General features: G+C 48.1%; 1 protein-coding gene across 1 annotated transcript in view; it reads right to left on the bottom strand.

Moving 5' to 3' along the window:
• ZFAND3 (zinc finger AN1-type containing 3) overlaps positions 1-27,721 on the bottom strand; it is a 186,137-nt gene that overhangs the window by 40,970 nt on the left and 117,446 nt on the right. Inside the window, exon 3 of the mRNA XM_072139748.1 lies at positions 9,203-9,376. Within this exon, the coding sequence (XP_071995849.1) occupies positions 9,203-9,376 (174 nt within the window). The remainder of the gene's footprint in view (positions 1-9,202; positions 9,377-27,721) is intronic.

Here is a 27,721-nt window from a genome sequence, read left to right as displayed (position 1 = left end):
TGCACATCATTATTGGCCAGGACCGTGGACAGCTCCGTGTCCAAGAGTCTGTTAGAGAAATCTCCAAGTGATTTAACACCCGTTTCATGTCCCCGTCTTCCAATAAGAAGCCAATATCTCCTTCCACCCTGACACGGCGATGGCGCATCCATCAGCCAAACGTCTCTCCTAAGTAAGAGACCCGCGCAGCAAATAACAGCCTGTCACTGGTAATGTGCGACGCTCTGCGGATGAGACGCTCTGACCAATTTGTTTATTGCCGCGCGATGACGAAGAGATGAGAGGTTCATCAAGTCTTCGAAGGTGGAAAATGGAGGGACGGAGAATTTATCGGAAAGGCGGTAAACACTTACGTCTAGAAAGTCTCCGGGGACTGGGGCAGTTTTTGATGCTGGGATCCCCCCATCCCCCACTCGTTGAGTATCTGGCCTACATCGCGCTCGCCCATCGCTCCTGCGTCACGTACGCGCTCTCAGGAGATCTTGTTAAGCCAGCGGCCGATACAATGTATTCAGTGCGCGGCGGAGAGGCGCGGGCGATGGTGTCCTCCCCGCACATGGGGTAAGATAAATGCCTCGCCCGTAACCGCTTCTGCGCTGCAGCTTTGATAATTGGACGGCACCTCAAACAGGGAGACAAATTAAAGCTGCTGTTTAACAAGCGACCCCTTCACTGCCAGAGACAAGCGTCAGGACCGCGACCTTCAGCAAATACGTATCCAAGGAACCAGAGCAAGAAACAATAAAACAACAAGTCTCCTCCGACCTCCGCAGACACCGGGCTCAGAGACAGCAACTCCGCGTTATTAACACCCCCACCCACCCAGACAGCGGGGGAGGGGGAGCAGCCAATAGAGACGCCACATTGTCAGAAGATAACCAGCTAGAGAATGACCCCCAGACAAGGCCAAATATAACACCGCCAAACCATTGCTAGAAAACTGCAGAAGAGCAGAAAGTGCAGCCAAAGTGTATAACATGATACAATGTATCTGCAGACAAAGAGATTATACAAAATATAACAACACAGAACACCAGAGGAAAGAGTCATCCCCCAGCACAGAGGAGCCCACCCCCGCCCCCAACACCAAATATAATAAGAATAGTAATAATATACCTGTATATGGGGGGCAGTATTATAGTAGTTATATACCTGTACATAGGGAGCAGTATTATAGTAGTTATATTCTTGTACATAGGGGGCAGTATTATAGTAGTTATATCCCTGTACATAGGGGGCAGTATTATAGTAGTTATATTCCTGTACATAGGGGGCAGTATTATAGTAGTTATATTCCTGTACATAGGGAGCAGTAATATAGTAGTTATATTCTTGTACATAGGGGGCGGTATTATAGTACTTATATCCCTGTACATAGGGGGCAGTATTATAGTAGTTATATTCCTGTACATAGGGGGCAGTATTATAGTAGTTATATTCTTGTACATAGGGGGCAGTATTATAGTAGTTATATTCCTGTACATAGGGGGCAGTATTATAGTAGTTATATTCCTGTACATAGGGGGCAGTATTATAGTAGTTATATTCCTGTACATAGGGGGGCAGTATTATAGTAGTTATATTCCTGTACATAGGGGGGCAGTATTATAGTAGTTATATTCTTGTACATAGGGGGCAGTATTATAGTAGTTATATTCTTGTACATAGGGGGCAGTATTATAGTATTTATATTCCTGTACATAGGAGGCAGTATTATAGTAGTTATATTCCTGTACATAGGGGGCAGTATTATAGTAGTTATATTCCTGTACATAGGGAGCAGTATTATAGTAGTTATATTCCTGTACATAGGGGGCAGTATTATAGTAGTTATATTCCTGTACATAGGAGGCAGTATTATAGCAGTTATATTCCTGTACATAGGGGGCAGTGTTATAGTAGTTATATCCCTGTACATAGGGGGCAGTATTATAGTAGTTATATACCTGTACATAGGGAGCAGTATTATAGTAGTTATATACCTGTACATAGGGGGCAGTATTATAGTAGTTATATACCTGTACATAGGGGGCAGTATTATAGTAGTTATATTCTTGTACATAGGGGGTAGTATTATAGTAGTTATATTCCTGTACATAGGGGGTAGTATTATAGTAGTTATATTCCTGTACATAGGGGGCAGTATTATAGTAGTTATATACCTGTACATAGGGGGCAGTATTATAGTAGTTATATTCTTGTACATAGGGGGTAGTATTATAGTAGTTATATTCTTGTACATAGGGAACAGTATTATAGTAGTTATATTCCTGTACATAGGGGGCAGTATTATAGTAGTTATATTCCTGTACATAGGGGGCAGTATTATAGTAGTTATATTCTTGTACATAGGGAGCAGTATTATAGTAGTTATATTCCTGTACATAGGGGGCAGTATTATAGTAGTTATATTCCTGTACATAGGGAGCAGTATTATAGTAGTTATATTCCTGTACATAGGGGGCAGTATTATAGTAGTTATATTCCTGTACATAGGGGGCAGTATTATAGTAGTTATATTCTTGTACATAGGGGGCAGTATTATAGTAGTTATATTCTTGTACATAGGGGGCAGTATTATAGTAGTTATATTCCTGTACATAGGGGGCAGTATTATAGTAGTTATATTCTTGTACATAGGGAGCAGTATTATAGTAGTTATATTCCTGTACATAGGGGGCAGTATTATAGTAGTTATATTCCTGTACATAGGGGGCAGTATTATAATAGTTATATTCCTGTACATAGGGGGCAGTATTATAGTAGATATATTCTTGTACATAGGGGGCAGTATTATAGTAGTTATATTCCTGTACATAGGGGGCAGTATTATAGTAGTTATATTCCTGTACATAGGGGGCTGTATTATAGTAGTTATATTCCTGTACATAGGGGGCTGTATTATAGTAGTTATATTCTTGTACATAGGGGGCAGTATTCTAGTAGTTATATCCCTGTACATAGGGGGCAGTATTATAGTAGTTATATTCTTGTACATAGAGGGCAGTATTATAGTAGTTATATTCCTGTACATAGGGGGCAGTATTATTGTAGTTATATTCCTGTACATAGGGGGCAGTATTATTGTAGTTATATTCCTGTACATAGGGGGCAGTATTATAGTAGTTATATTCTTATACATAGGGGGCAGTATTATAGTAGTTATATTCCTGTACATAGGGGGCAGTATTATAGTAGTTATATTCTTATACATAGGGGGCAGTATTATAGTAGTTATATTCCTGTACATAGGGGGCAGTATTATTGTAGTTATATCCCTGTACATAGGGGGCAGTATTATAGTAGTTATATTCTTGTACATAGGGGGCAGTATTATAGTAGTTATATTCCTGTACATAGGGGGCGGTATTATAGTAGTTATATTCCTGTACATAGGGGGCAGTATTATAGTAGTTATATTCCTGTACATAGGGGGCAGTATTATAGTAGTTATATTCCTGTACATAGGGGGCAGTATTACAGTAGTTATATTCTTGTGCATAGGGGCAGTATTATAGTAGTTATATTCCTGTACATAGGAGGCAGTATTATAGTAGTTATATTCCTGTACATAGGGGGCAGTATTATTGTAGTTATATTCCTGTACATAGGGGGCAGTATTATAGTAGTTATATTCTTATACATAGGGGGCAGTATTATAGTAGTTATATTCCTGTACATAGGGGGCAGTATTATTGTAGTTATATCCCTGTACATAGGGGGCAGTATTATAGTAGTTATATTCTTGTACATAGGGGGCAGTATTATAGTAGTTATATTCCTGTACATAGGGGGCGGTATTATAGTAGTTATATTCCTGTACATAGGGGGCAGTATTATAGTAGTTATATTCCTGTACATAGGGGGCAGTATTATAGTAGTTATATTCCTGTACATAGGGGGCAGTATTATAGTAGTTATATTCCTGTACATAGGGGGCAGTATTATAGTAGTTATATTCTTATGCATAGGGGCAGTATTATAGTAGTTATATTCCTGTACATAGGGGGCAGTATTATAGTAGTTATATTCCTGTACATAGGGGGCAGTATTATAGTAGTTATATCCCTTTACATAGGGGGCAGTATTATAGTAGTTATATTCTTGTACATAGGGGGCAGTATTATAGTAGTTATATTCCTGTACATAGGGGGCAGTATTATAGTAGTTATATCCCTGTACATAGGGGGCAGTATTATAGTAGTTATATTCCTGTACATAGGGGGCAGTAATAAAGTAGTTATATTCTTGTACATAGGGGGCAGTATTATAGTAGTTATATTCCTGTACATAGGGGACAGTATTATAGTAGTTATATTCCTGTACATAGGGGGCAGTATTATAGTAGTTATATTCCTGTACATAGGGGGCAGTATTATAGTAGTTATATTCTTGTACATATGGGGCAGTATTATAGTAGTTATATTCCTGTACATAGGGGGCAGTATTATAGTAGTTATATTCCTGTACATAGGGGGCAGTATTATAGTAGTTATATTCCTGTACATAGGGGGCGGTATTATAGTAGTTATATTCCTGTACATAGAGGGCAGTATTATAGTAGTTATATTCTTGTACATAAGGGGCGGTATTATAGTAGTTATATTCCTGTACATAGAGGGCAGTATTATAGTAGTTATATTCTTGTACATAGAGGGCAGTATTATAGTAGTTATATTCTTGTACATAGGGGTCAGTATTATAGTAGTTATATTCCTGTACATAGGGGGCAGTATTATAGTAGTTATATTCCTGTACATAGGGAGTAGTATTATAGTAGTTATATTCCTGTACATAGGGGGCAGTATTATAGTAGTTATATTCCTGTACATAGGGGGCAGTATTATAGTAGTTATATTCCTGTACATAGGGGGCAGTATTATAGTAGTTATATTCCTGTACATAGGGGGCAGTATTATAGTAGTTATATTCCTGTACATAGGGGGCAGTATTATAGTAGTTATATTCCTGTACATAGGGGGTAGTATTATAGTAGTTATATTCCTGTACATAGGGGGCAGTATTATAGTAGTTATATTCCTGTACATAGGGGGCAGTATTATAGTAGTTATATTCTTGTACATAGGGGGCAGTATTATAGTAGTTATATTCCTGTACATAGGGGGCAGTATTATAGTAGTTATATTCCTGTACATAGGGGGCAGTATTATAGTAGTTATATTCCTGTGCATAGGGGGCAGTATTATAGTAGTTATATTCCTGTACATAGGGGGTAGTATTATAGTAGTTATATTCCTGTACATAGGGGGCAGTATTATAGTAGTTATATTCCTGTACATAGGGGGCAGTATTATAGTAGTTATATTCTTGTACATAGGGGGCAGTATTATAGTAGTTATATTCCTGTACATAGAGGGCAGTATTATAGTAGTTATATTCTTGTACATAGGGGGCAGTATTATAGTAGTTATATTCCTGTACATAGAGGGCGGTATTATAGTAGTTATATTCTTGTACATAGGGGGCAGTATTATAGTAGTTATATTCTTGTACATAGGGGGCAGTATTATAGTAGTTATATTCTTGTACATAGGGGCAGTATTATAGTAGTTATATTCTTGTACATAGGGGGCGGTATTATAGTAGTTATATCCCTGTACATAGGGGGCAGTATTATAGTAGTTATATTCCTGTACATAGGGGGCAGTATTATAGTAGTTATATTCCTGTACATAGGGGGCAGTATTATAGTAGTTATATTCCTGTACATAGGGGGCAGTATTATAGTAGTTATATCCCTGTACATAGGGGGCAGTATTATAGTAGTTATATTCTTGTACATAGGAGGCAGTATTATAGTAGTTATATTCCTGTACATAGGGGGCAGTATTATAGTAGTTATATTCCTGTACATAGGGGTCAGTATTATAGTAGTTATATTCCTGTACATAGGGGGCAGTATTATAGTAGTTATATTCCTGTACATAGGGGGCAGTATTATAGTAGTTATATTCCTGTACATAGGGAGTAGTATTATAGTAGTTATATTCCTGTACATAGGGGGCAGTATTATAGTAGTTATATTCCTGTACATAGGGGGCAGTATTATAGTAGTTATATTCCTGTACATAGGGGGCAGTATTATAGTAGTTATATTCCTGTACATAGGGGGCAGTATTATAGTAGTTATATTCCTGTACATAGGGGGCAGTATTATAGTAGTTATATTCCTGTACATAGGGGGTAGTATTATAGTAGTTATATTCCTGTACATAGGGGGCAGTATTATAGTAGTTATATTCCTGTACATAGGGGGCAGTATTATAGTAGTTATATTCTTGTACATAGGGGGCAGTATTATAGTAGTTATATTCCTGTACATAGGGGGCAGTATTATAGTAGTTATATTCCTGTACATAGGGGGCAGTATTATAGTAGTTATATTCCTGTGCATAGGGGGCAGTATTATAGTAGTTATATTCCTGTACATAGGGGGTAGTATTATAGTAGTTATATTCCTGTACATAGGGGGCAGTATTATAGTAGTTATATTCCTGTACATAGGGGGCAGTATTATAGTAGTTATATTCTTGTACATAGGGGGCAGTATTATAGTAGTTATATTCCTGTACATAGAGGGCAGTATTATAGTAGTTATATTCTTGTACATAGGGGGCAGTATTATAGTAGTTATATTCCTGTACATAGAGGGCGGTATTATAGTAGTTATATTCTTGTACATAGGGGGCAGTATTATAGTAGTTATATTCTTGTACATAGGGGGCAGTATTATAGTAGTTATATTCTTGTACATAGGGGCAGTATTATAGTAGTTATATTCTTGTACATAGGGGGCGGTATTATAGTAGTTATATCCCTGTACATAGGGGGCAGTATTATAGTAGTTATATTCCTGTACATAGGGGGCAGTATTATAGTAGTTATATTCCTGTACATAGGGGGCAGTATTATAGTAGTTATATTCCTGTACATAGGGGGCAGTATTATAGTAGTTATATCCCTGTACATAGGGGGCAGTATTATAGTAGTTATATTCTTGTACATAGGGGGCAGTATTATAGTAGTTATATTCCTGTACATAGGGGTCAGTATTATAGTAGTTATATTCCTGTACATAGGGGGCAGTATTATAGTAGTTATATTCCTGTACATAGGGGGAAGTTATTTAAGGGCTTTGATGTAGCATGTCTTCCTGGTTTCGTTACAGTGTATCAGTGACGGAGGCAGCAGTAATGAGATGAGACTTGTCAGGGTCTGGCTGTAGCGGTCGTCCTGATGTGTGCGGTATTATGTGAGGACGCTCAGCAGATAGCGGTAGCTTTTCCTGCAGATTTATTGGTGTCTGATACTTCTCTTAATTAACATGACATTTACATAACAGTAGCTCATTAATTTTGGGCTTTGGGCGCCGGGGGCTCATTAGTGATGCATTACCCCTTCCCAAACAGGTTGTCAGGTTTCTGCCATTATCCACATCATCATGGCGGCTCCTCACGATTTGCTTCTCTCACATTAGATGTGTCCCCCTCCCGCAGCTCCCAGGATTCTTCCCTATCCGTCCCCATCCTCCAGGGAAGGGGATGAGAGGATCCCCTGGAGGGAAAAGTCACAGCACCCCACATTCCAGGCTACAGCTTCACGGTTTGTATGGGACCACCAGCAGGGGGCGTTACTGCTCAGATACCCACAGGGGCACCGCCAGCAGGGGGCGTTACTGCTCAGATACCCACAGGGGCACCGCCATCAGGGGGCGTTACTGCTCAGATACCCACAGGGGCACCGCCATCAGGGGGCGTTACTGCTCAGATACCCACAGGGGCACCGCCAGCAGGGGGCGTTACTGCTCAGATACCCCCAGGGGCAGCGCCAGCAGGGGGCGTTACTGCTCAGATACCCACAGGGGCACCGCCAGCAGGGGGCGTTACTGCTCAGATACCCACAGGGGCACCGCCAGCAGGGGGCGTTACTGCTCAGATACCCACAGGGGCACCACCAGCATGGGGCGTTACTGCTCAGATACCCACAGGGGCACCGCCATCAGGAGGCGTTACTGCTCAGATACCCACAGGGGCACCACCAGCAGGGGGCGTTACTGCTCAGATACCCCCAGGGGCAGCGCCAGCAGGGGGCGTTACTGCTCAGATACCCACAGGGGCACCGCCAGCAGGGGGCGTTACTGCTCAGATACCCACAGGGGCACCGCCAGCAGGGGGCGTTACTGCTCAGATACCCACAGGGGCACCACCAGCATGGGGCGTTACTGCTCAGATACCCACAGGGGCACCGCCATCAGGAGGCGTTACTGCTCAGATACCCACAGGGGCACCACCAGCAGGGGGCGTTACTGCTCAGATACCCACAGGGGCACCGCCAGCAGGGGGCGTTACTGCTCGGATACCCACAGGGGCACCGCCAGCAGGGGGCGTTACTGCTCGGATACCCACAGGGGCACCGCCAGCAGGGGGCATTACTGCACAGATACCCACAGGGGCACCACCAGCAGGGGGCGTTACTGCACAGATACCCACAGGGGCACCGCCAGCAGGGGGCGTTACTGCACAGATACCCACAGGGGCACCACCACCAGGGGGCGTTACTGCTCAGATACCCACAGGGGCACCGCCAGCAGGGGGCGTTACTGATCAGATACCCACAGGGGCACCGCCAGCAGGGGGCATTACTGCACAGATACCCACAGGGGCACCACCAGCAGGGGGCGTTACTGCACAGATACCCACAGGGGCACCGCCAGCAGGGGGCGTTACTGCACAGATACCCACAGGGGCACCACCACCAGGGGGCGTTACTGCTCAGATACCCACAGGGGCACCGCCAGCAAGGGGCGTTACTGCTCAGATACCCACAGGGGCACCGCCAGCAGGGTCGTTACTGCTCGGATACCCACAGGGGCACCGCCAGCAGGGGGCGTTACTGCACAGATACCCACAGGGGCACTGCCAGCAGGGGGCGTTACTGATCAGATACCCACAGGGGCACCGCCAGCAGGGGGCGTTACTGCTCAGATACCCACAGGGGCATCGCCAGCAGGGGGCGTTACTGATCAGATACCCACAGGGGCACCGCCAGTAGGGGGCGTTACTGCTCAGATACCCACAGGGGCACAGCCAGCAGGGGGCGTTACTGCTCAGATACCCACAGGGGCATCGCCAGCAGGGGGCGTTACTGATCAGATACCCACAGGAGGGTGTGCATTGCTTACATTCCTCCTGGCTGGAAGAAGCTACATTCAGGTCTGTCGTGAGCGCCGAGCTGAGGCTCTGGTTGGGTATAGAGGTATTTCCGTTGTCGCTGTTTATCTCGCTGGGGAATAGATCTGATTGGCTGCCGCTTGTGCTGAGGGCGGAGTCCTCATCTGGCTGCTTCTTCTGGAAATCTTTATTTAAAAAAAAAAAGAAAGAATAATCAGAAGTTGTCCCAATCATAAACTACAAAGTGTCAACTCACAGCCTCACAGGGTGGTAAGTACATTCACATTGCTGGTACGAGTCCTGCCTCTTGCTGCCTCATATCCTGCCTGCTCCCTACTGCCTGTTTCCCGTCCTGCCTGCTGCCTGCCTCCTGCTGCTGCCCGTCTGCCTGCTTCCTGCTGCCCCTTCTGCCTGCTCCCGCCCGTCCCGCCTGCTCCCTGCCTCCTGCTGCCCCTTCTGCCTGCTCCTGCCCGTCCCGCCTGCTGCCCGTCCTGCCTGCTCCCACCCGTCCCGCCTGCTCCCTGCTGCCCATCCTGCCTGCTTCCTGATGCCCCTCCTGCCTGCTCCCGCCCGTCCCGCCTGCTCCCTGCCTCCTCCTGCCTCCTGTCTTGCCTACTCCCTGCCTCCTGCTCCCTGCCGTCACATGTCCTGCCTGCCCCCTGCCGTCACATGTCCTGCCTGCTCCCTGCCGTCACATGTCCTGCCTGCCCCCTGCCGTCACATGTCCTGCCTGCTCCCTGCCGTCACATGTCCTGCCTGCCCCCTGCCGTCACATGTCCTGCCTGCCCCCTGCCGTCACATGTCCTGCCTGCCCCCTGCCGTCACATGTCCTGCCTGCCCCCTGCCGTCACATGTCCTGCCTGCCCCCTGCCGTCACATGTCCTGCCTGCTCCCTGCCGTCACATGTCCTGCCTGCTCCCTGCCGTCACATGTCCTGCCTGCCCCCTGCCGTCACATGTCCTGCCTGCCCCCTGCCGTCACATGTCCTGCCTGCTCCCTGCCGTCACATGTCCTGCCTGCTCCCTGCCGTCACATGTCCTGCCTGCTCCCTGCCGTCACATGTCCTGCCTGCTCCCTGCCGTCACATGTCCTGCCTGCTCCCTGCCGTCACATGTCCTGCCTGCTCCCTGCCGTCACATGTCCTGCCTGCTCCCTGCCGTCACATGTCCTGCCTGCTCCCTGCCGTCACATGTCCTGCCTGCTCCCTGCCGTCACATGTCCTGCCTGCTCCCTGCCGTCACATGTCCTGCCTGCTCCCTGCCGTCACATGTCCTGCCGCGTCTCCTGCCTGCTGCCTGCCTCCTGCTGCCGCATCTCCTGCCTGCTCCCTGCCGCCGCGTCTCCTGCCTGCTCCCTGCCGCCGCATCTCCTGCCTGCTCCCTGCCGCCGCATCTCCTGCCTGCTCCCTGCCGCCGCGTCTCCTGCCTGCTCGCTGTCACAGGAGGGCCGTGTACTTCCCCTCATGCCTCCAGCCTTTCCTCCTGTGCACTGACTATGGAGCTGACGTGACTGTATCGAGCTGCAGATACTCTGTCCCTTCTTTAGGATCTGAAGATTTTTCTGTATCAGTGGCAGAGATGTTTAATATATACAGGCGGTCCCCTACTTAAGGACACCCGACTTACAGACGACCCCTAGTTACAGACGGACCCCTCTGCCCCTGTGACCTCTGGTGACCTCTCTGGATGTTACTATAGTCCCAGGCTGCAATCATCAGCTGTAATGTGTCTGTACTGAAGATTTATTGATAATCCTCCAATTACAGCAAAAAATTTGAAACTCCGATTGGGGCAAAAAATGTATTTGTCTTGAACTACAATTATAAAATATACAATTTCGACTTACATACAAATTCAACTTAAGAACAAACCTATGGAACGGATCTTGTAGCCCTGGGACTGCCTGTATATATATATGGTTAGAGGCGACTACCAGATATATGTATACGCAGGTCATCTCCATAGTGGGGAGGGGAGGATGGGACTTGTAGTGCTCCGCTGATTCACCAATATAGAGGGATACATGTTATCATTCTATAACTTCCATCATCCCCAGCAGAGCGCACCTGCTGGGAGTGATAGTCTGTTACTATGTTCTGGGAGTGCGAGGCAATCATTATCGGGGAGGATGGGATGAGAAACGCTGCAGCCACAAGTCTCAGCAATTAGCGGGAGGTGAGAAGCGAAAGATTAGCAGCTCCAAGATGAATCCCCCCCCCGTAACTCAACTAGAAGATGGGGGCGGCGACACAGAGGCACCAACACCCTACAATCATCGCAGGAAAGCGGCATGACCCGGTGACCTCCAGCCGGCCAGTACAGGGGGCACAGCCATAACCTGGTGACCTCCAGCCGGCCAGTACAGGGGGCACAGCCATAACCCGGTGACCTCCAGCCGGCCAGTACAGGGGGCACAGCCATAGCCCGGTGACCTCCAGCCGGCCAGTACAGGGGGCACAGCCATAACCCGGTGACCTCCAGTCGGCCAGTACAGGGGGCACAGCCATAACCCGGTGACCTCCAGCCGGCCAGTACAGGGGGCACACCCATAACCCAGTGACCTCCAGCCGGCCAGTACAGGGGGCACAGCCATAACCCGGTGACCTCCAGCCGGCCACTACAGGGGGCACAGCCATAGCCCGGTGACCTCCAGCCGGCCAGTACAGGGGGCACAGCCATAGCCCGGTGACCTCCAGCCGGCCAGTACAGGGGGCACAGCCATAACCCGGTGACCTCCAGCCGGCCAGTACAGGGGGCACAGCCATAACCCGGTGACCCCCAGCCGGCCAGTACAGGGGGGCACAGCCATAACCCGGTGACCTCCAGCCGGCCAGTACAGGGGGCAGAGCCATAACCCGGTGACCTCCAGCCGGCCAGTACAGGGGGCACAGCCATAACCTGGTGACCTCCAGCCGGCGAGTACAGGGGGGCACAGCCATAGCCCGGTGACCTCCAGCCGGCCAGTACAGGGGGCACAGCCATAGCCCGGTGACCTCCAGCCGGCCAGTACAGGGGGCACAGCCATAACCCGGTGACCTCCAGCCGGCCAGTACAGGGGGCACTGCCATAACCCGGTGACCTCCAGCCGGCCAGTACAGGGGGCACACAGCCATAACCTGGTGACCTCCAGCCGGCGAGTACAGGGGGGCACAGCCATAGCCCGGTGACCTCCAGCCGGCCAGTACAGGGGGCACAGCCATAGCCCGGTGACCTCCAGCCGGCCAGTACAGGGGGCACAGCCATAACCCGGTGACCTCCAGCCGGCCAGTACAGGGGGCACTGCCATAACCCGGTGACCTCCAGCCGGCCAGTACAGGGGGCAGAGCCATAACCCGGTGACCTCCAGCCGGCCAGTACAGAGGGCACAGCCATAACCCGGTGACCTCCAGCCGACCAGTACAGGGGGGCACAGCCATAACCCGGTGACCTCCAGCCGACCAGTACAGGGGCGGCACAGCCATAACCCAGTGACCTCCAGCCGGCCAGTACAGGGGGCACAGCCATAACCTGGTGACCTCCAGCCGGCCGGTACAGGGGGGGCACAGCCAAAACCCGGTGACCTCCAGCCGGCCAGTACAGGGGGCACAGCCATAACCCGGTGACCTCCAGCCGGCCAGTACAGGGGGCACAGCCATAACCCAGTGACCTCCAGCCGGCCAGTACAGGGGGCACAGCCATAACCCGGTGACCTCCAGCCGGCCAGTACAGGGGGCACAGCCATAGCCCGGTGACCTCCAGCCGGCCAGTACAGGGGGGGGGGCACAGCCATAACCCGGTGACCTCCAGTAAGAGGCTGCGGAGCAATGACCTGCAGGGAGAGGATGAGACGACAAACCTCATGAGGGGAGATGCAGGACATGTATTGGACCTCCTCTCTTGTTGACCACCGGGACCCCAGAGATGGTGCCGGTATCTCCCTCCAGTCCAGTATCATCCCGATAATAGAGATTAGAAATATTTCCATAAACTCATGAATCAAAATGTCATCGTCGTGGATCGGGACGAGAAGCTGACCTATATTCCTGAACCCCAAAGGTCAGAGCTGATGAATTCTTAAAGATGGAGGTGGGGTGCGGGGGCATGAATAGGCTCTACCAGCTCCAAGATATACAATGTATACACCGACCGCTAACCATCAGCAGCTCCAGAGGCAGACACAATACAGGGAACCTGTCAGCAGGGGAGACCAGACAGACTGCAGCTGGTGTTAGGCATTGCCACTGGAGAGAAGTGTAAAGAGCCGCAGGACTGTGATATACGGAGTTATATTCCTGGATTACAGCTTCTACCAGTCTGCTCCTCACACTGCTGTTCTCTGTGCAACAGACTGCTCAGAAGACTGCTCTGGCTAAAAAACGCAGCAGGTTTCTAGCTGGATCTTGCAGCAGTGACTCAGAGCAGTGGGGAGGGAGGTTGGAGCAGCGCAGATTCACTGAACTGTGAATGCACCATCATCACCATCACCATCCGGGTTACGGCTGCTGCAGAAGCTCTTCTGGAATAATTGCTGGTTATTAGATACTGGAGCCAGTGTAAGCTGTGCCACAGAGAGAACTTCAATGCTGCAGCTGCTGCTGAACATCTTTAGGCATTATCCCCATGAATTGTTACAGTTCAGCTCTGGAGGGGATACAGCAGCGCAGCCCCCTGATATCTCTCAGTGCCCCCTACAGGTAATCTCTGCCTGGGGGGTCTCTGCCCAGTGATTACCCCAGACTCCTGGTACAGGCACATGGCAGCTCGGTGCCCACAGATCTGCCAGGAAAGCGATAATCTGCAGGGGGCAATCACAGCTTCAGCGGCTGTTACTATGTAAATCCCCTCCCCCGGGGGATTCTCTGGGAAGACCTTTTACCATGGAACAAAACGGCCTAAAATCCCTTCCTGGGGGACGAGCAGCGGCTCCATTACTACAAATCCCTTCAAGAGGAGGAATGGAGGAGCCTGAAGAGGAAGCAGGGGGCAACCCTCACAGGGGCCCAGACTCCCCCACAGCCACAGATACAGGGGGCCCAGACTCCCCCACAGCCACAGATACAGGGGGCCCAGACTCCCCCACAGCCACGATACAGGGGCCCAGACTCCCCCACAGCCACAGATACAGGGGGCCCAGACTCCCCCACAGCCACAGATACAGGGGGCCCAGACTCCCCCACAGCCACAGATACAGGGGGCCCAGACTCCCCCACAGCCACAGATACAGGGGGCCCAGACTCCCCCACAGCCACAGATACAGGGGGCCCAGACTCCCCCACAGCCACAGATACATGGGGCCCAGACTCCCCCACAGCCACAGATACAGGGGGCCCAGACTCCCCCACAGCCACAGATACAGGGGGCCCAGACTCCCCCACAGCCACAGATACAGGGGGCCCAGACTCCCCCACAGCCACAGATACAGGGGGCCAAGACTCCCCCACAGCCACAGATACAGGGGGCCCAGACTCCCCCACAGCCACCGATACAGGGGGCCCAGACTCCCCCACAGCCACGATACAGGGGCCCAGACTCCCCCACAGCCACAGATACAGGGGGCCCAGACTCCCCCACAGCCACAGATACAGGGGCCCGGACTCCCCCACAGCCACAGATACAGGGGGCCCAGACTCCTGCCAGAGCCACCCATACAGGGGGCAAAGACTCCCCCCAGAGCCACTGATACAGGGGGCCCAGACTCCCCCAGAGCCACGATACAGGGGGCCCAGACTCCCCCAGAGCCACGATACAGGGGGCCCAGACTCCCCCAAGAGCTACCGATACAGGGGGCCCAGACTCCCCCAAGAGCTACCGATACAGGGGGCACAGACTCCCCCCAGAGCCACCCATACAGGGGGCCCAGACTCCCCCCAGAGCCACCCATACAGGGGGCCCAGACTCCCCCAAAAGCTACCGATACAGGGGGCCCAGACTCCCCCAAAAGCTACCGATACAGGGGGCCCAGACTCCCCCCAGAGCCACCCATACAAGGGGCAAAGACTCCCCCTAGAGCCACCGATACAGGGGGCCCAGAATCCCCCTAGAGCCACCGATACAGGGGGCCCAGAATCCCCCAAGAACTACCTATACAGGGGGGGGGGGGGCAGACTTCCCCCAGAGCCACCAATAAGTAAGGACAAAGACTTCCCCCTAAAGCCACCGATATGGGGGGCCCAGACTCCCCCCAGAGCCACCAATACAGGGGGGGGGGCAGACTCCCCCCTAGAGACACCGATACGGGACACTTAGCATGAAGAGGGAAGAAGCACTGGTACAGCCTGCAGGGAGCAGAGGTTCACCCGCTCATTCCACTTACACCTGGGAGAGAGGACCTGAGGGGTGGTACAAATGTATTGTTTAAGGATCATCTACAGGGATACATTGTAACAAAGCTACTACATGATCTGTACTCATAGAGATATAACTATGATGTCTGTGCTGTCACATAGGACTGAACGTGACATTTTCTGAATTATGTTGTATAAATTGGAAGGTCTGGTTGAGAAAGTTTCTAAGAAATAAAATAAAATATGGTGCAAACTCCAATGTGGCCACAAGAGGGAGACACAGTGCGGGAAAATAAGTGATAAGGGTACAGTTTTTACCCGATGCATTGCTATGTACAAGGATATAACTACTATAATACTGCCCCCTATGTACAAGAATATAACTACTATAATACTGCCCCCTATGTACAGGAATATAACTACTATAATACTGCCCCCTATGTACAGGAATATAACTACTATAATACTGCCCCCTATGTACAGGAATATAACTACTATAATACTGCCCCCTATGTACAGGAATATAACTACTATAATACTGCCCCCTATGTACAAGAATATAACTACTAAAATACCGCCCCCTATGTACAGGAATATAACTACTATAATACTGCCTCCTATGTACAAGAATATAACTACTATAATACTGCCCCCTATGTACAGGAATATAACTACTATAATACTGCCTCCTATGTACAAGAATATAACTACTATAATACTGCCCCCTATGTACAGGGATATAACTACTATAATACTGCCCCCTATGTACAAGAATATAACTACTATAATACTGCCCCCTATGTACAAGAATATAACTACTATAACACTGCCCCCTATATACAGGAATATAACTACTATAATACTGCCCCCTATGTACAAGAATATAACTACTATAATACTGCCCCCTATGTACAAGAATATAACTACTATAATACTGCCCCCTATGTACAAGAATATAACTACTATAATACTGCCCCCTATGTACAAGAATATAACTACTATAATACTGCCCCCTATGTACAAGAATATAACTACTATAACACTGCCCCCTATGTACAGGGATATAACTACTATAATACTGCCCCCTATGTACAGGAATATAACTACTATAATACTGCCTCCTATGTACAAGAATATAACTACTATAATACTGCCCCCTATGTACAGGGATATAACTACTATAATACTGCCCCCTATGTACAAGAATATAACTACTATAATACTGCCCCCTATGTACAAGAATATAACTACTATAACACTGCCCCCTATATACAGGAATATAACTACTATAATACTGCCCCCTATGTACAAGAATATAACTACTATAATACTGCCCCCTATGTACAAGAATATAACTACTATAATACTGCCCCCTATGTACAAGAATATAACTACTATAATACTGCCCCCTATGTACAAGAATATAACTACTATAATACTGCCCCCTATGTACAAGAATATAACTACTATAACACTGCCCCCTATGTACAGGGATATAACTACTATAATACTGCCCCCTATGTACAGGAATATAACTACTATAATACTGCCTCCTATGTACAGGAATATACCTACTATAATACTGCCCCCTATGTACAGGGATATAACTACTATAATACTGCCCCCTATGTACAGGAATATAACTACTATAATACTGCCCCCGTATGTACAAGAATATAACTACTATAATACTGCCCCCCTATGTACAGGAATATAACTACTATAATACTGCCCCCTATGTACAGGAATATAACTACTATAATACTGCCCCCTATGTACAGGGATATAACTACTATAATACTGCCCCCTATGTACAAGAATATAACTACTATAACACTGCCCCCTATGTACAGGGATATAACTACTATAATACTGCCCCCTATGTACAAGAATATAACTACTATAACACTGCCCCCTATGTACAGGGATATAACTACTATAATACTGCCCCCTATGTACAGGAATATAACTACTATAATACTGCCTCCTATGTACAGGAATATACCTACTATAATACTGCCCCCTATGTACAGGGATATAACTACTATAATACTGCCCCCTATGTACAGGAATATAACTACTATAATACTGCCCCCGTATGTACAAGAATATAACTACTATAATACTGCCCCCTATGTACAGGAATATAACTACTATAATACTGCCCCCTATGTACAGGAATATAACTACTATAATACTGCCCCCTATGTACAGGGATATAACTACTATAATACTGCCCCCTATGTACAAGAATATAACTACTATAACACTGCCCCCTATGTACAGGGATATAACTACTATAATACTGCCCCCTATGTACAAGAATATAACTACTATAATACAGCCCCCTATGTACAGGAATATAACTACTATAATACTGCCCCCTATGTACAAGAATATAACTACTATAATACTGCCCCCTATGTACAGGAATATAACTACTATAATACTGCCCACTATGTACAGGGATATAACTACTATAATACTGCCCCCTATGTACAAGAATATAACTACTATAATACTGCCCCCTATGTACAAGAATATAACTACTATAATACTGCCCCCCTATGTACAGGAATATAACTACTATAATACTGCCCCCTATGTACAAGAATATAACTACTATAATACTGCCTCCTATGTACAGGAATATAACTACTATAATACTGCCCCCTATGTACAGGAATATAACTACTATAATACTGCCCCCTATGTACAGGAATATAACTACTATAATACTGCCCCCTATGTACAGGAATATAACTACTATAATACTGCCCCCCTATGTACAGGAATATAACTAGTATAATACTAGCCCCTATGTACAGGAATATAACTACTATAATACTGCCCCCTATGTACAGGAATATAACTACTATAATACTGCCCCCTATGTACAGGAATATAACTACTATAATACTGCCCCCTATGTACAGGAATATAACTACTATAATACTGCCCCCTATGTACAGGAATATAACTACTATAATACTGCCCCCTATGTACAGGAATATAACTACTATAATACTGCCCCCTATGTACAGGAATATAACTACTATAATACTGCCCCCTATGTACAGGAATATAACTACTATAATACTGCCCCCTATGTACAGGAATATAACTACTATAATACTGCCCCCTATGTACAAGAATATAACTACTATAATACTGCGCCCTATATACAAGAATATACCTACTATAATACTACCCCCTATGTACAGGGATATAACTACTATAATACTGCCTCCTATGTACAGGAATATAACTACTATAATACTGCCCCCTATGTACAAGAATATAACTACTATAATACTGCCCCCTATGTACAAGAATATAACTACTATAATACCACCCCCTATGTACAGGAATATAACTACTATAATACTGCCCCCTATGTACAGGAATATAACTACTATAATACTGCCCCCTATGTACAGGAATATAACTACTATAATACTGCCCCCTATGTACAAGAATATATCTACTATAATACTGCCCCCTATGTACAAGAATATAACTACTATAATACTGCCCCCTATGTACAGGAATATAACTACTATAATACTGCCCCCTATGTACAGGAATATAACTACTATAATACTGCCCCCTATGTACAGGAATATAACTACTATAATACTGCCCCCTATGTACAGGAATATAACTACTATAATACTGCCCCCTATGTACAGGAATATAACTACTATAATACTGCCCCCTATGTACAAGAATATAACTACTATAATACTGCGCCCTATATACAAGAATATACCTACTATAATACTACCCCCTATGTACAGGGATATAACTACTATAATACTGCCTCCTATGTACAGGAATATAACTACTATAATACTGCCCCCTATGTACAAGAATATAACTACTATAATACTGCCCCCTATGTACAAGAATATAACTACTATAATACCACCCCCTATGTACAGGAATATAACTACTATAATACTGCCCCCTATGTACAGGAATATAACTACTATAATACTGCCCCCTATGTACAGGAATATAACTACTATAATACTGCCCCCTATGTACAAGAATATATCTACTATAATACTGCCCCCTATGTACAAGAATATAACTACTATAATACTGCCCCCTATGTACAGGAATATAACTACTATAATACTGCCCCCTATGTACAGGAATATAACTACTATAATACTGCCTCCTATGTACAGGAATATAACTACTATAATACTGCCCCCTATGTACAGGAATATAACTACTATAATACTGCCCCCTATGTACAGGAATATAACTACTATAATACTGCCCCCTATGTACAGGAATATAACTACTATAATACTGCCCCCTATGTACAAGAATATAACTACTATAATACTGCCCCCTATGTACAGGAATATAACTACTATAATACTGCCCCCTATGTACAAGAATATAACTACTATAATACTGCCCCCTATGTACAGGGATATAACTACTATAATACTGCCCCCTATGTACAGGAATATAACTACTATAATACTGCCCCTATGTACAAGAATATAACTACTATAATACTGCCCCCTATGTACAAGAACATAACTACTATAATACTGTCCCCTATGTACAAGAATATAACTACTATAATACTGCCCCTTATGTACAGGAATATAACTACTATAATACTGCCCCCTATGTACAGGAATATAACTACTATAATACTGCCCCCTATGTACAGGAATATAACTACTATAATACTGCCCCCTATGTACAGGAATATAACTACTATAATACTGCCCCCTATGTACAGGAATATAACTACTATAATACTGCCCCCCATGTACAGGAATATAACTACTATAATACTGCCCCCTATGTACAAGAATATAACTACTATAATACTGCCCCCTATGTACAAGAATATAACTACTATAATACTGCCCCCTATGTACAGGAATATAACTACTATAATACTGCCCCCTATGTACAGGAATATAACTACTATAATACTGCCCCCTATGTACAGGAATATAACTACTATAATACTGCCCCCTATGTACAGGAATATAACTACTATAATACTGACTCCTATGTACAGGAATATAACTACTATAATACTGCCCCCTATGTACAAGAATATAACTACTATAATACTGCCCCCTATGTACAAGAATATAACTACTATAATACTGCCCCCTATGTACAGGAATATAACTACTATAATACTGCCCCCTATGTACAGGAATATAACTACTATAATACTGCCCCCTATGTACAGGAATATAACTACTATAATACTGCCCCCCATGTACAGGAATATAACTACTATAATACTGCCCCCTATGTACAGCTCTGTGCACTATATACGGTATATTTATGATGTTGTCTTCTCACGCCTCAGTCTATATTCAGCTGATGTTCCGCTCCAGTGTGTGCGGTACACTCTCTATATGGCGGTTTATCTCTTTGGGGATGGATGTTTTGTGGCTTTTATACTGGAAACATTCAGGAATTGATTTTGTGCTGCTACGAGGTGACAGTGACGCTGGGACGCAGAAGTAACCTGCCTACATTAATGGCTCCGCTATAAGTGAGAAATTGCTAAAAGTGGAGAAATCCAGAACCACGGAATACAGAATGAGGCTCCCGGGAGGACTCCGGACATATGGAAAGATCCTACTTACATACAAATCCAGCTTAATGGGAACCTGTCACCACATTGTCACATACACAGCCAGTGACAGGTTCCCATAGAGTTTGATTAACTAACTGACATCATCCGAATAAATCAACTTTATCTTATATTCCCTGGCATCAGAGGGGGCGTGTCCTGCTCAGTCAGCCCCTCCCATCTACAAGTTCACATGCCCCATGCAACTTCTCAGCACGTCATGTGACCAGGGTTATGTCATCTATGTTCCTTTAGCCTCCTAACAAATGTACACCATGCATACATCTGATCACATGAAATCACAACATCCTCCATGGTCTTCTACACCTTCCCATCCGCCATAGAGGCTGCTGTGATTCATGTGATCAGAGACATACAAGGTGTACATGATGCAAATGTTATATGACCTTAGATGATGTCATTCTGGTCACATGACTGTCAATCAGGAACAAGGAGGTGGAGCAAAGCAAGTAAATTGTAAAATGCAGATTCAATTACTGTGAATGACTCACATCGGGTGATTTGCATAAGTTTACAATCTGATTTTGTAACATTGCAGCTGGAGAGGAACCATTTCGGGGAAAGAGCAATGTGTGTTTTTTAATAGTCTTTAATGAAGTCTTTATTTTGGGTTAATTTGCATGACAGGTTCTCCATGGACAAACCTATAGAACCAATCCAGTTTGTAACCCGGGGACTACAGAGGGCGGCTGGAGAGATGAGTAAAAGCACAGGACTGGCTTGGCTGGAGAGATGAGTAAATGCACCGGTTAGGGACAGCTGGAGCGATGGATAAATGCTCTGCACGGATTCTGCTGGAGAGATGGGTAAATGCACCAGCAGGGTGGGCTGGAGAGATGGGTAAATGCACCGGCAGGGTGGGCTGGAGAGATGGGTAAATGCACCGGCAGGGTGGGCTGGAGAGATGGGTAAATGCACCGGCAGGGTGGGCTGGAGAGATGGGTAAATGCACCGGCAGGGTGGGCTGGAGAGATGGGTAAATGCACCGGCAGGGTGGGCTGGAGAGATGGGTAAATGCACCGGCAGGGTGGGCTGGAGAGATGGGTAAATGCACCGACAGGGTGGGCTGGAGAGATGGGTAAATGCACCGACAGGGTGGGCTGGAGAGATGGGTAAATGCACCGGCAGGGTGGGCTGGAGAGATGGGTAAATGCATCGGTAGGGTCAGCTGGAGAGATGGGTAAATGCACCGGTAGGGTCAGCTGGAGAGATGGGTAAATGCACCGGCAGGGTGGGCTGGAGAGATGCACAGTCTATATTCCTGCACGCCTGCAGTACCGTGTAGAGAAGGCGGATGGCGCTGCGCTCCCTGGATTATACTCCATACCATTAGACCCCGGCTGTGGGTGTGTAGAGTCATTATTACACCTTCTCTAATTATCTGTAATTAATGGCAGCGTCCGGGTAGCGGCTTCTCACGCGCCAGATATTTACACACGAGGGAACGAAAAGTGCGAATTCTCACTTTTTGCGGAGCCATTAATGGGTTTGGCAGAACATATAACAGATGGCCGGTGTCACCGGAACCAGCCAATCCTTCACTACAGCCCCAGCCGCTCAGCATGGCGGCTCAGTGGTTATAATACACCAGCTCCAGCCTTATATATAGGTGATTTGGGGGGGGGTCGGTCACAGCATGGCGGCTCAGTGGTTATAATACACCAGCTCCAGCTTTATATATAGGTGATTGGGGGGGGTCACAGCATGGCGGCTCAGTGGTTATAATACACCAGCTCCAGCTTTATATATAGGTGATTGGGGGGGGGGTCACAGCATGGCGGCTCAGTGGTTATAATACACCAGCTTTATATATAGGTGATTGGGGGGGGGGGAAGTCACAGCATGGCGGCTCAGTGGTTATAATACACCAGCTCCAGCCTAATATATAGGTGACTGGGGGGGGGGTCACAGCATGGCGGCTCAGTGGTTATAATACACCAGCTCCAGCTTTATATATAGGTGATTGGGGGGGGGGGGGGGTCACAGCATGGCGGCTCAGTGGTTATAATACACCAGCTCCAGCTTTATATATAGGTGATTGGGGGGGGGGTCACAGCATGGCGGCTCAGTGGTTATAATACACCAGCTTTATATATAGGTGATTGGGGGGGGGGGGAAGTCACAGCATGGCGGCTCAGTGGTTATAATACACCAGCTCCAGCCTAATATATAGGTGACTGGGGGGGGGGGGTCACAGCATGGCGGCTCAGTGGTTATAATACACCAGCTCCAGCTTTATATATAGGTGATTGGGGGGGGGGTCACAGCATGGCGGCTCAGTGGTTATAATACACCAGCTCCAGCTTTATATATAGGTGATTGGGGGGGGGGTCACAGCATGGCGGCTCAGTGGTTATAATACACCAGCTCCAGCTTTATATAGGTGATTGGGGGGGGGGGTCACAGCATGGCGGCTCAGTGGTTATAATACACCAGCTTTATATATAGGTGATTGGGGGGGGGGAAGTCACAGCATGGCGGCTCAGTGGTTATAATACACCAGCTCCAGCTTTATATATAGGTGATTGGGGGGGGGGGGTCACAGCATGGCGGCTCAGTGGTTATAATACACCAGCTCCAGCTTTATATATAGGTGATTGGGGGGGGTCACAGCATGGCGGCTCAGTGGTTATAAAACACCAGCTTTATATATAGGTGATTGGGGGGGGGGTCACAGCATGGCGGCTCAGTGGTTATAATACACCAGCTCCAGCCTAATATATAGGTGACTGGGGGGGGGTCACAGCATGGCGGCTCAGTGGTTATAATACACCAGCTCCAGCTTTATATATGGGTGACTGGGGGGTCACAACATGGCGGCTCAGTAGTTATAATACACCAGCTCCAGCCTTATATATAGGTGACTGGGGGGGGGCACAGCATGGCGGCTCAGTGGTTATAATACACCAGCTCCAGCCTTATATATAGGTGAGTGGGGGCCATAGCATGAGGGCTCAGTGGTTATAATACACCAGCTCCAGCCTTATATATAGGTGAGTGGTGGCCATAGCATGAGGGCTTAGTGGTTATAATACACCAGCTCCAGCCTTATATATAGGTGACTGGGGGGGCCATAGCATGAGGGCTCAGTGGTTATAATACACCAGCTCCAGCCTTATATATAGGTGAGTGGGGGCCATAGCATGAGGGCTCAGTGGTTATAATAAACCAGCTCCAGCCTTATATATAGGTGAGTGGGGGCCATAGCATGAGGGCTCAGTGGTTATAATACAGCAGCTCCAGCCTTATATATAGGTGACTGGGGGGGTCACAGCATGGCGGCTCAGTGGTTATAATACAGCAGCTCCAGCCTTATATATAGGGGAGTTGGGGGTCACAGGATGGTGGCTCAGTAGTTATAATACAGCAGCTCCGGTCTTATATAATGGCGAATGGGGTGGGGGGTTAAAAGCATAAAGGCTCAGTGGTTATAATACAGCAGCTCCAGCAGCCTGAGCTGAGGCTTTGCTGTGATTGGATGCAGGGAGCGCAGTGATCCGAGGTGTCAGTACAATGCATATAATGTATAGCAGGAGGACGTCCTCCACGTGCACTGCCACACACGGCCAGCAGGGGGCACTGACACCCCGTATACAGGACTGCCTGTTACTATAATATCACCTAAGTGTATAAACCAAGTGCTACATAATATCATCACCTACCCCAGGACTGATAGACGCCCACCCCCGCAGGATACACCTACCCCAGGACTGATGGAGCACCCACCCCCGCAGGATACACCTACCCCAGGACTGATAGACACCCACCCCCGCAGGATACACCTACCCCAGGACTGATAGACGCCCACCTCCGCAGGATACACCTACCCCAGGACTGATGGAGCACCCCCCCCCCCGCAGGATACACCTACCCCAGGACTGATAGACGCCCACCCCCGCAGGATACACCTACCCCAGGACTGATAGACGCCCACCCCCGCAGGATACACCTACCCCAGGACTGATGGAGCACCCACCCCCGCAGGATACACCGGGTGTTACATAATATCTTCACCTACCCCAGGACTGATAGACGCCCACCCCCGCAGGATACACCTACCCCAGGACTGATGGAGCACCCACCCCCGCAGGATACACGGGTGTTACATACCATCACCTACCCCAGGACTGATGGAGCACCCACCCCCGCAGGATACACCGGGTGTTACATAATATCATCACCTACCCCAGGACTGATAGACGCCCACCCCCGCAGGATACACCGGGTGTTACATATCATCACCTACCGCAGGACTGATGGAGCACCCACCCCCGCAGGACCCCTCTCACTATAAGGAGACAACAGAGACAGAGACCCTGCAGCTGCATCCCCCTCCTCCCTCACACTATAAGGAGACAACAGAGGTACAGACCCTGCAGCTGCATCCCCCTCCTCCCTCTCACTATAAGGAGACAGCAGAGGTACAGACCCTGCAGCTGCATCCCCCTCCTCCCTCTCACTATAAGGAGACAACAGAGGTAGAGACCCTGCAGCTGCATCCCCCTCCTCCCTCTCACTATAAGGAGACAACAGAGGCAGAGACCCTGCAGCTGCATCCCCCTCCTCCCTCTCACTATAAGGAGACAACAGAGGTACAGACCCTGCAGCTGCATCCCCCTCCTCCCTCTCACTATAAGGAGACAGCAGAGGTACAGACCCTGCAGCTGCATCCCCCTCCTCCCTCACACTATAAGGAGATAACAGAGGTACAGACCCTGCAGCTACATCCCCCTCCTCCCTCTCACTATAAGGAGACAACAGAGGTACAGACCCTGCAGCTGCATCCCCCTCCTCCCTCTCACTATAAGGAGACAACAGAGGTAGAGACCCTGCAGCTGCATCCCCCTCCTTCCTCTCACTATAAGGAGACAACAGAGGTAGAGACCCTACAGCTGCATCCCCCTCCTCCCTCACACTATAAGGAGACAGCAGAGGTACAGACCCTGCAGCTGCATCCCCCTGCTCCCTCTCACTATAAGGAGACAACAGAGGCAGAGACCCTGCAGCTGCATCCCTCTCCTCCCTCTCACTATAAGGAGACAACAGAGGTAGAGACCCTGCAGCTGCATCCCCCTCCTCCCTCTCACTATAAGGAGACAACAGAGGTAGAGACCCTGCAGCTGCATCCCCCTCCTCCCTCACACTATAAGGAGATAACAGAGGCAGAGACCCTGCAGCTGCATCCCCCTCCTCCCTCTCACTATAAGGAGACAACAGAGGTACAGACCCTGCAGCTGCATCCCCCTCCTCCCTCTCACTATAAGGAGACAACAGAGGTAGAGACCCTGCAGCTGCATCCCCCTCCTCCCTCTCACTATAAGGAGGCAGCAGAGGCAGAGACCCTGCAGCTGCATCCCCCTCCTCCCTCTCACTATAAGGAGACAACAGAGGTACAGACCCTGCAGCTGCATCCCCCTCCTCCCTCTCACTATAAGGAGACAGCAGAGATAGAGACCCTGCAGCTGCATCCCCCTCCTCCCTCTCACTATAAGGAGACAACAGAGGTAGAGATTCTGCAGCTGCATCCCCCTCCTCCCTCTCACTATAAGGAGACAACAGAGGCAGAGACCCTGCAGCTGCATCCCCCTCCTCCCTCTCACTATAAGGAGACAGCAGAGGTAGAGACCCTGCAGCTGCATCCCCTTCCTCCCTCTCACTATAAGGAGACAACAGAGGTAGAGACCCTGCAGCTGCATCCCCCTCCTCCCTCACACTATAAGGAGATAACAGAGGTAGAGACCCTACAGCTGCATCCCCCTCCTCCCTCACACTATAAGGAGATAACAGAGGCAGAGACCCTACAGCTGCATCCCCCTCCTCCCTCACACTATAAGGAGACAACAGAGGTAGAGACCCTGCAGCTGCATCCCCCTCCTCCCTCTCACTATAAAGAGACAACAGAGGCAGAGACCCTGCAGCTGCATCCCCCTCCTCCCTCTCACTATAAGGAGACAGCAGAGGTACAGACCCTGCAGCTGCATCCCCCTCCTCCCTCTCACTATAAGGAGATAACAGAGGTAGAGACTCTGCAGCTGCATCCCCCTCCTTCCTCTCACTAAAGGAGACAACAGAGGTAGAGACCCTGCAGCTGCATCCCCCTCCTCCCTCTCACTATAAGGAGACAGCAGAGGCAGAGACCCTGCAGCTGCATCCCCCTCCTCCCTCTCACTATAAGGAGACAGCAGAGGTACAGACCCTGCAGCTGCATCCCCCTCCTCCCTCTCACTATAAGGAGACAACAGAGGCAGAGACCCTGCAGCTGCATCCCCCTCCTCCCTCACACTATAAGGAGATAACAGAGGTAGAGACCCTGCAGCTGCATCCCCCTCCTCCCTCTCACTATAAGGAGACAGCAGAGGTACAGACCCTGCAGCTGCATCCCCCTCCTCCCTCTCACTATAAGGAGACAGCAGAGGTAGAGACCCTGCAGCTGCATCCCCCTCCTCCCTCTCACTATAAGGAGACAACAGAGGCAGAGACCCTGCAGCTGCATCCCCCTCCTCCCTCTCACTATAAGGAGATAACAGAGGTAGAGACCCTGCAGCTGCATCCCCCTCCTCCCTCTCACTATAAGGAGACAACAGAGGTAGAGACCCTGCAGCTGCATCCCCCTCC

The sequence above is a fragment of the Engystomops pustulosus genome, chromosome 3 (assembly GCF_040894005.1).
Source record: "Engystomops pustulosus chromosome 3, aEngPut4.maternal, whole genome shotgun sequence".
NCBI lineage: Eukaryota > Metazoa > Chordata > Amphibia > Anura > Leptodactylidae > Engystomops > Engystomops pustulosus.
This window is presented reverse-complemented; position numbering and strand designations above follow the sequence as displayed.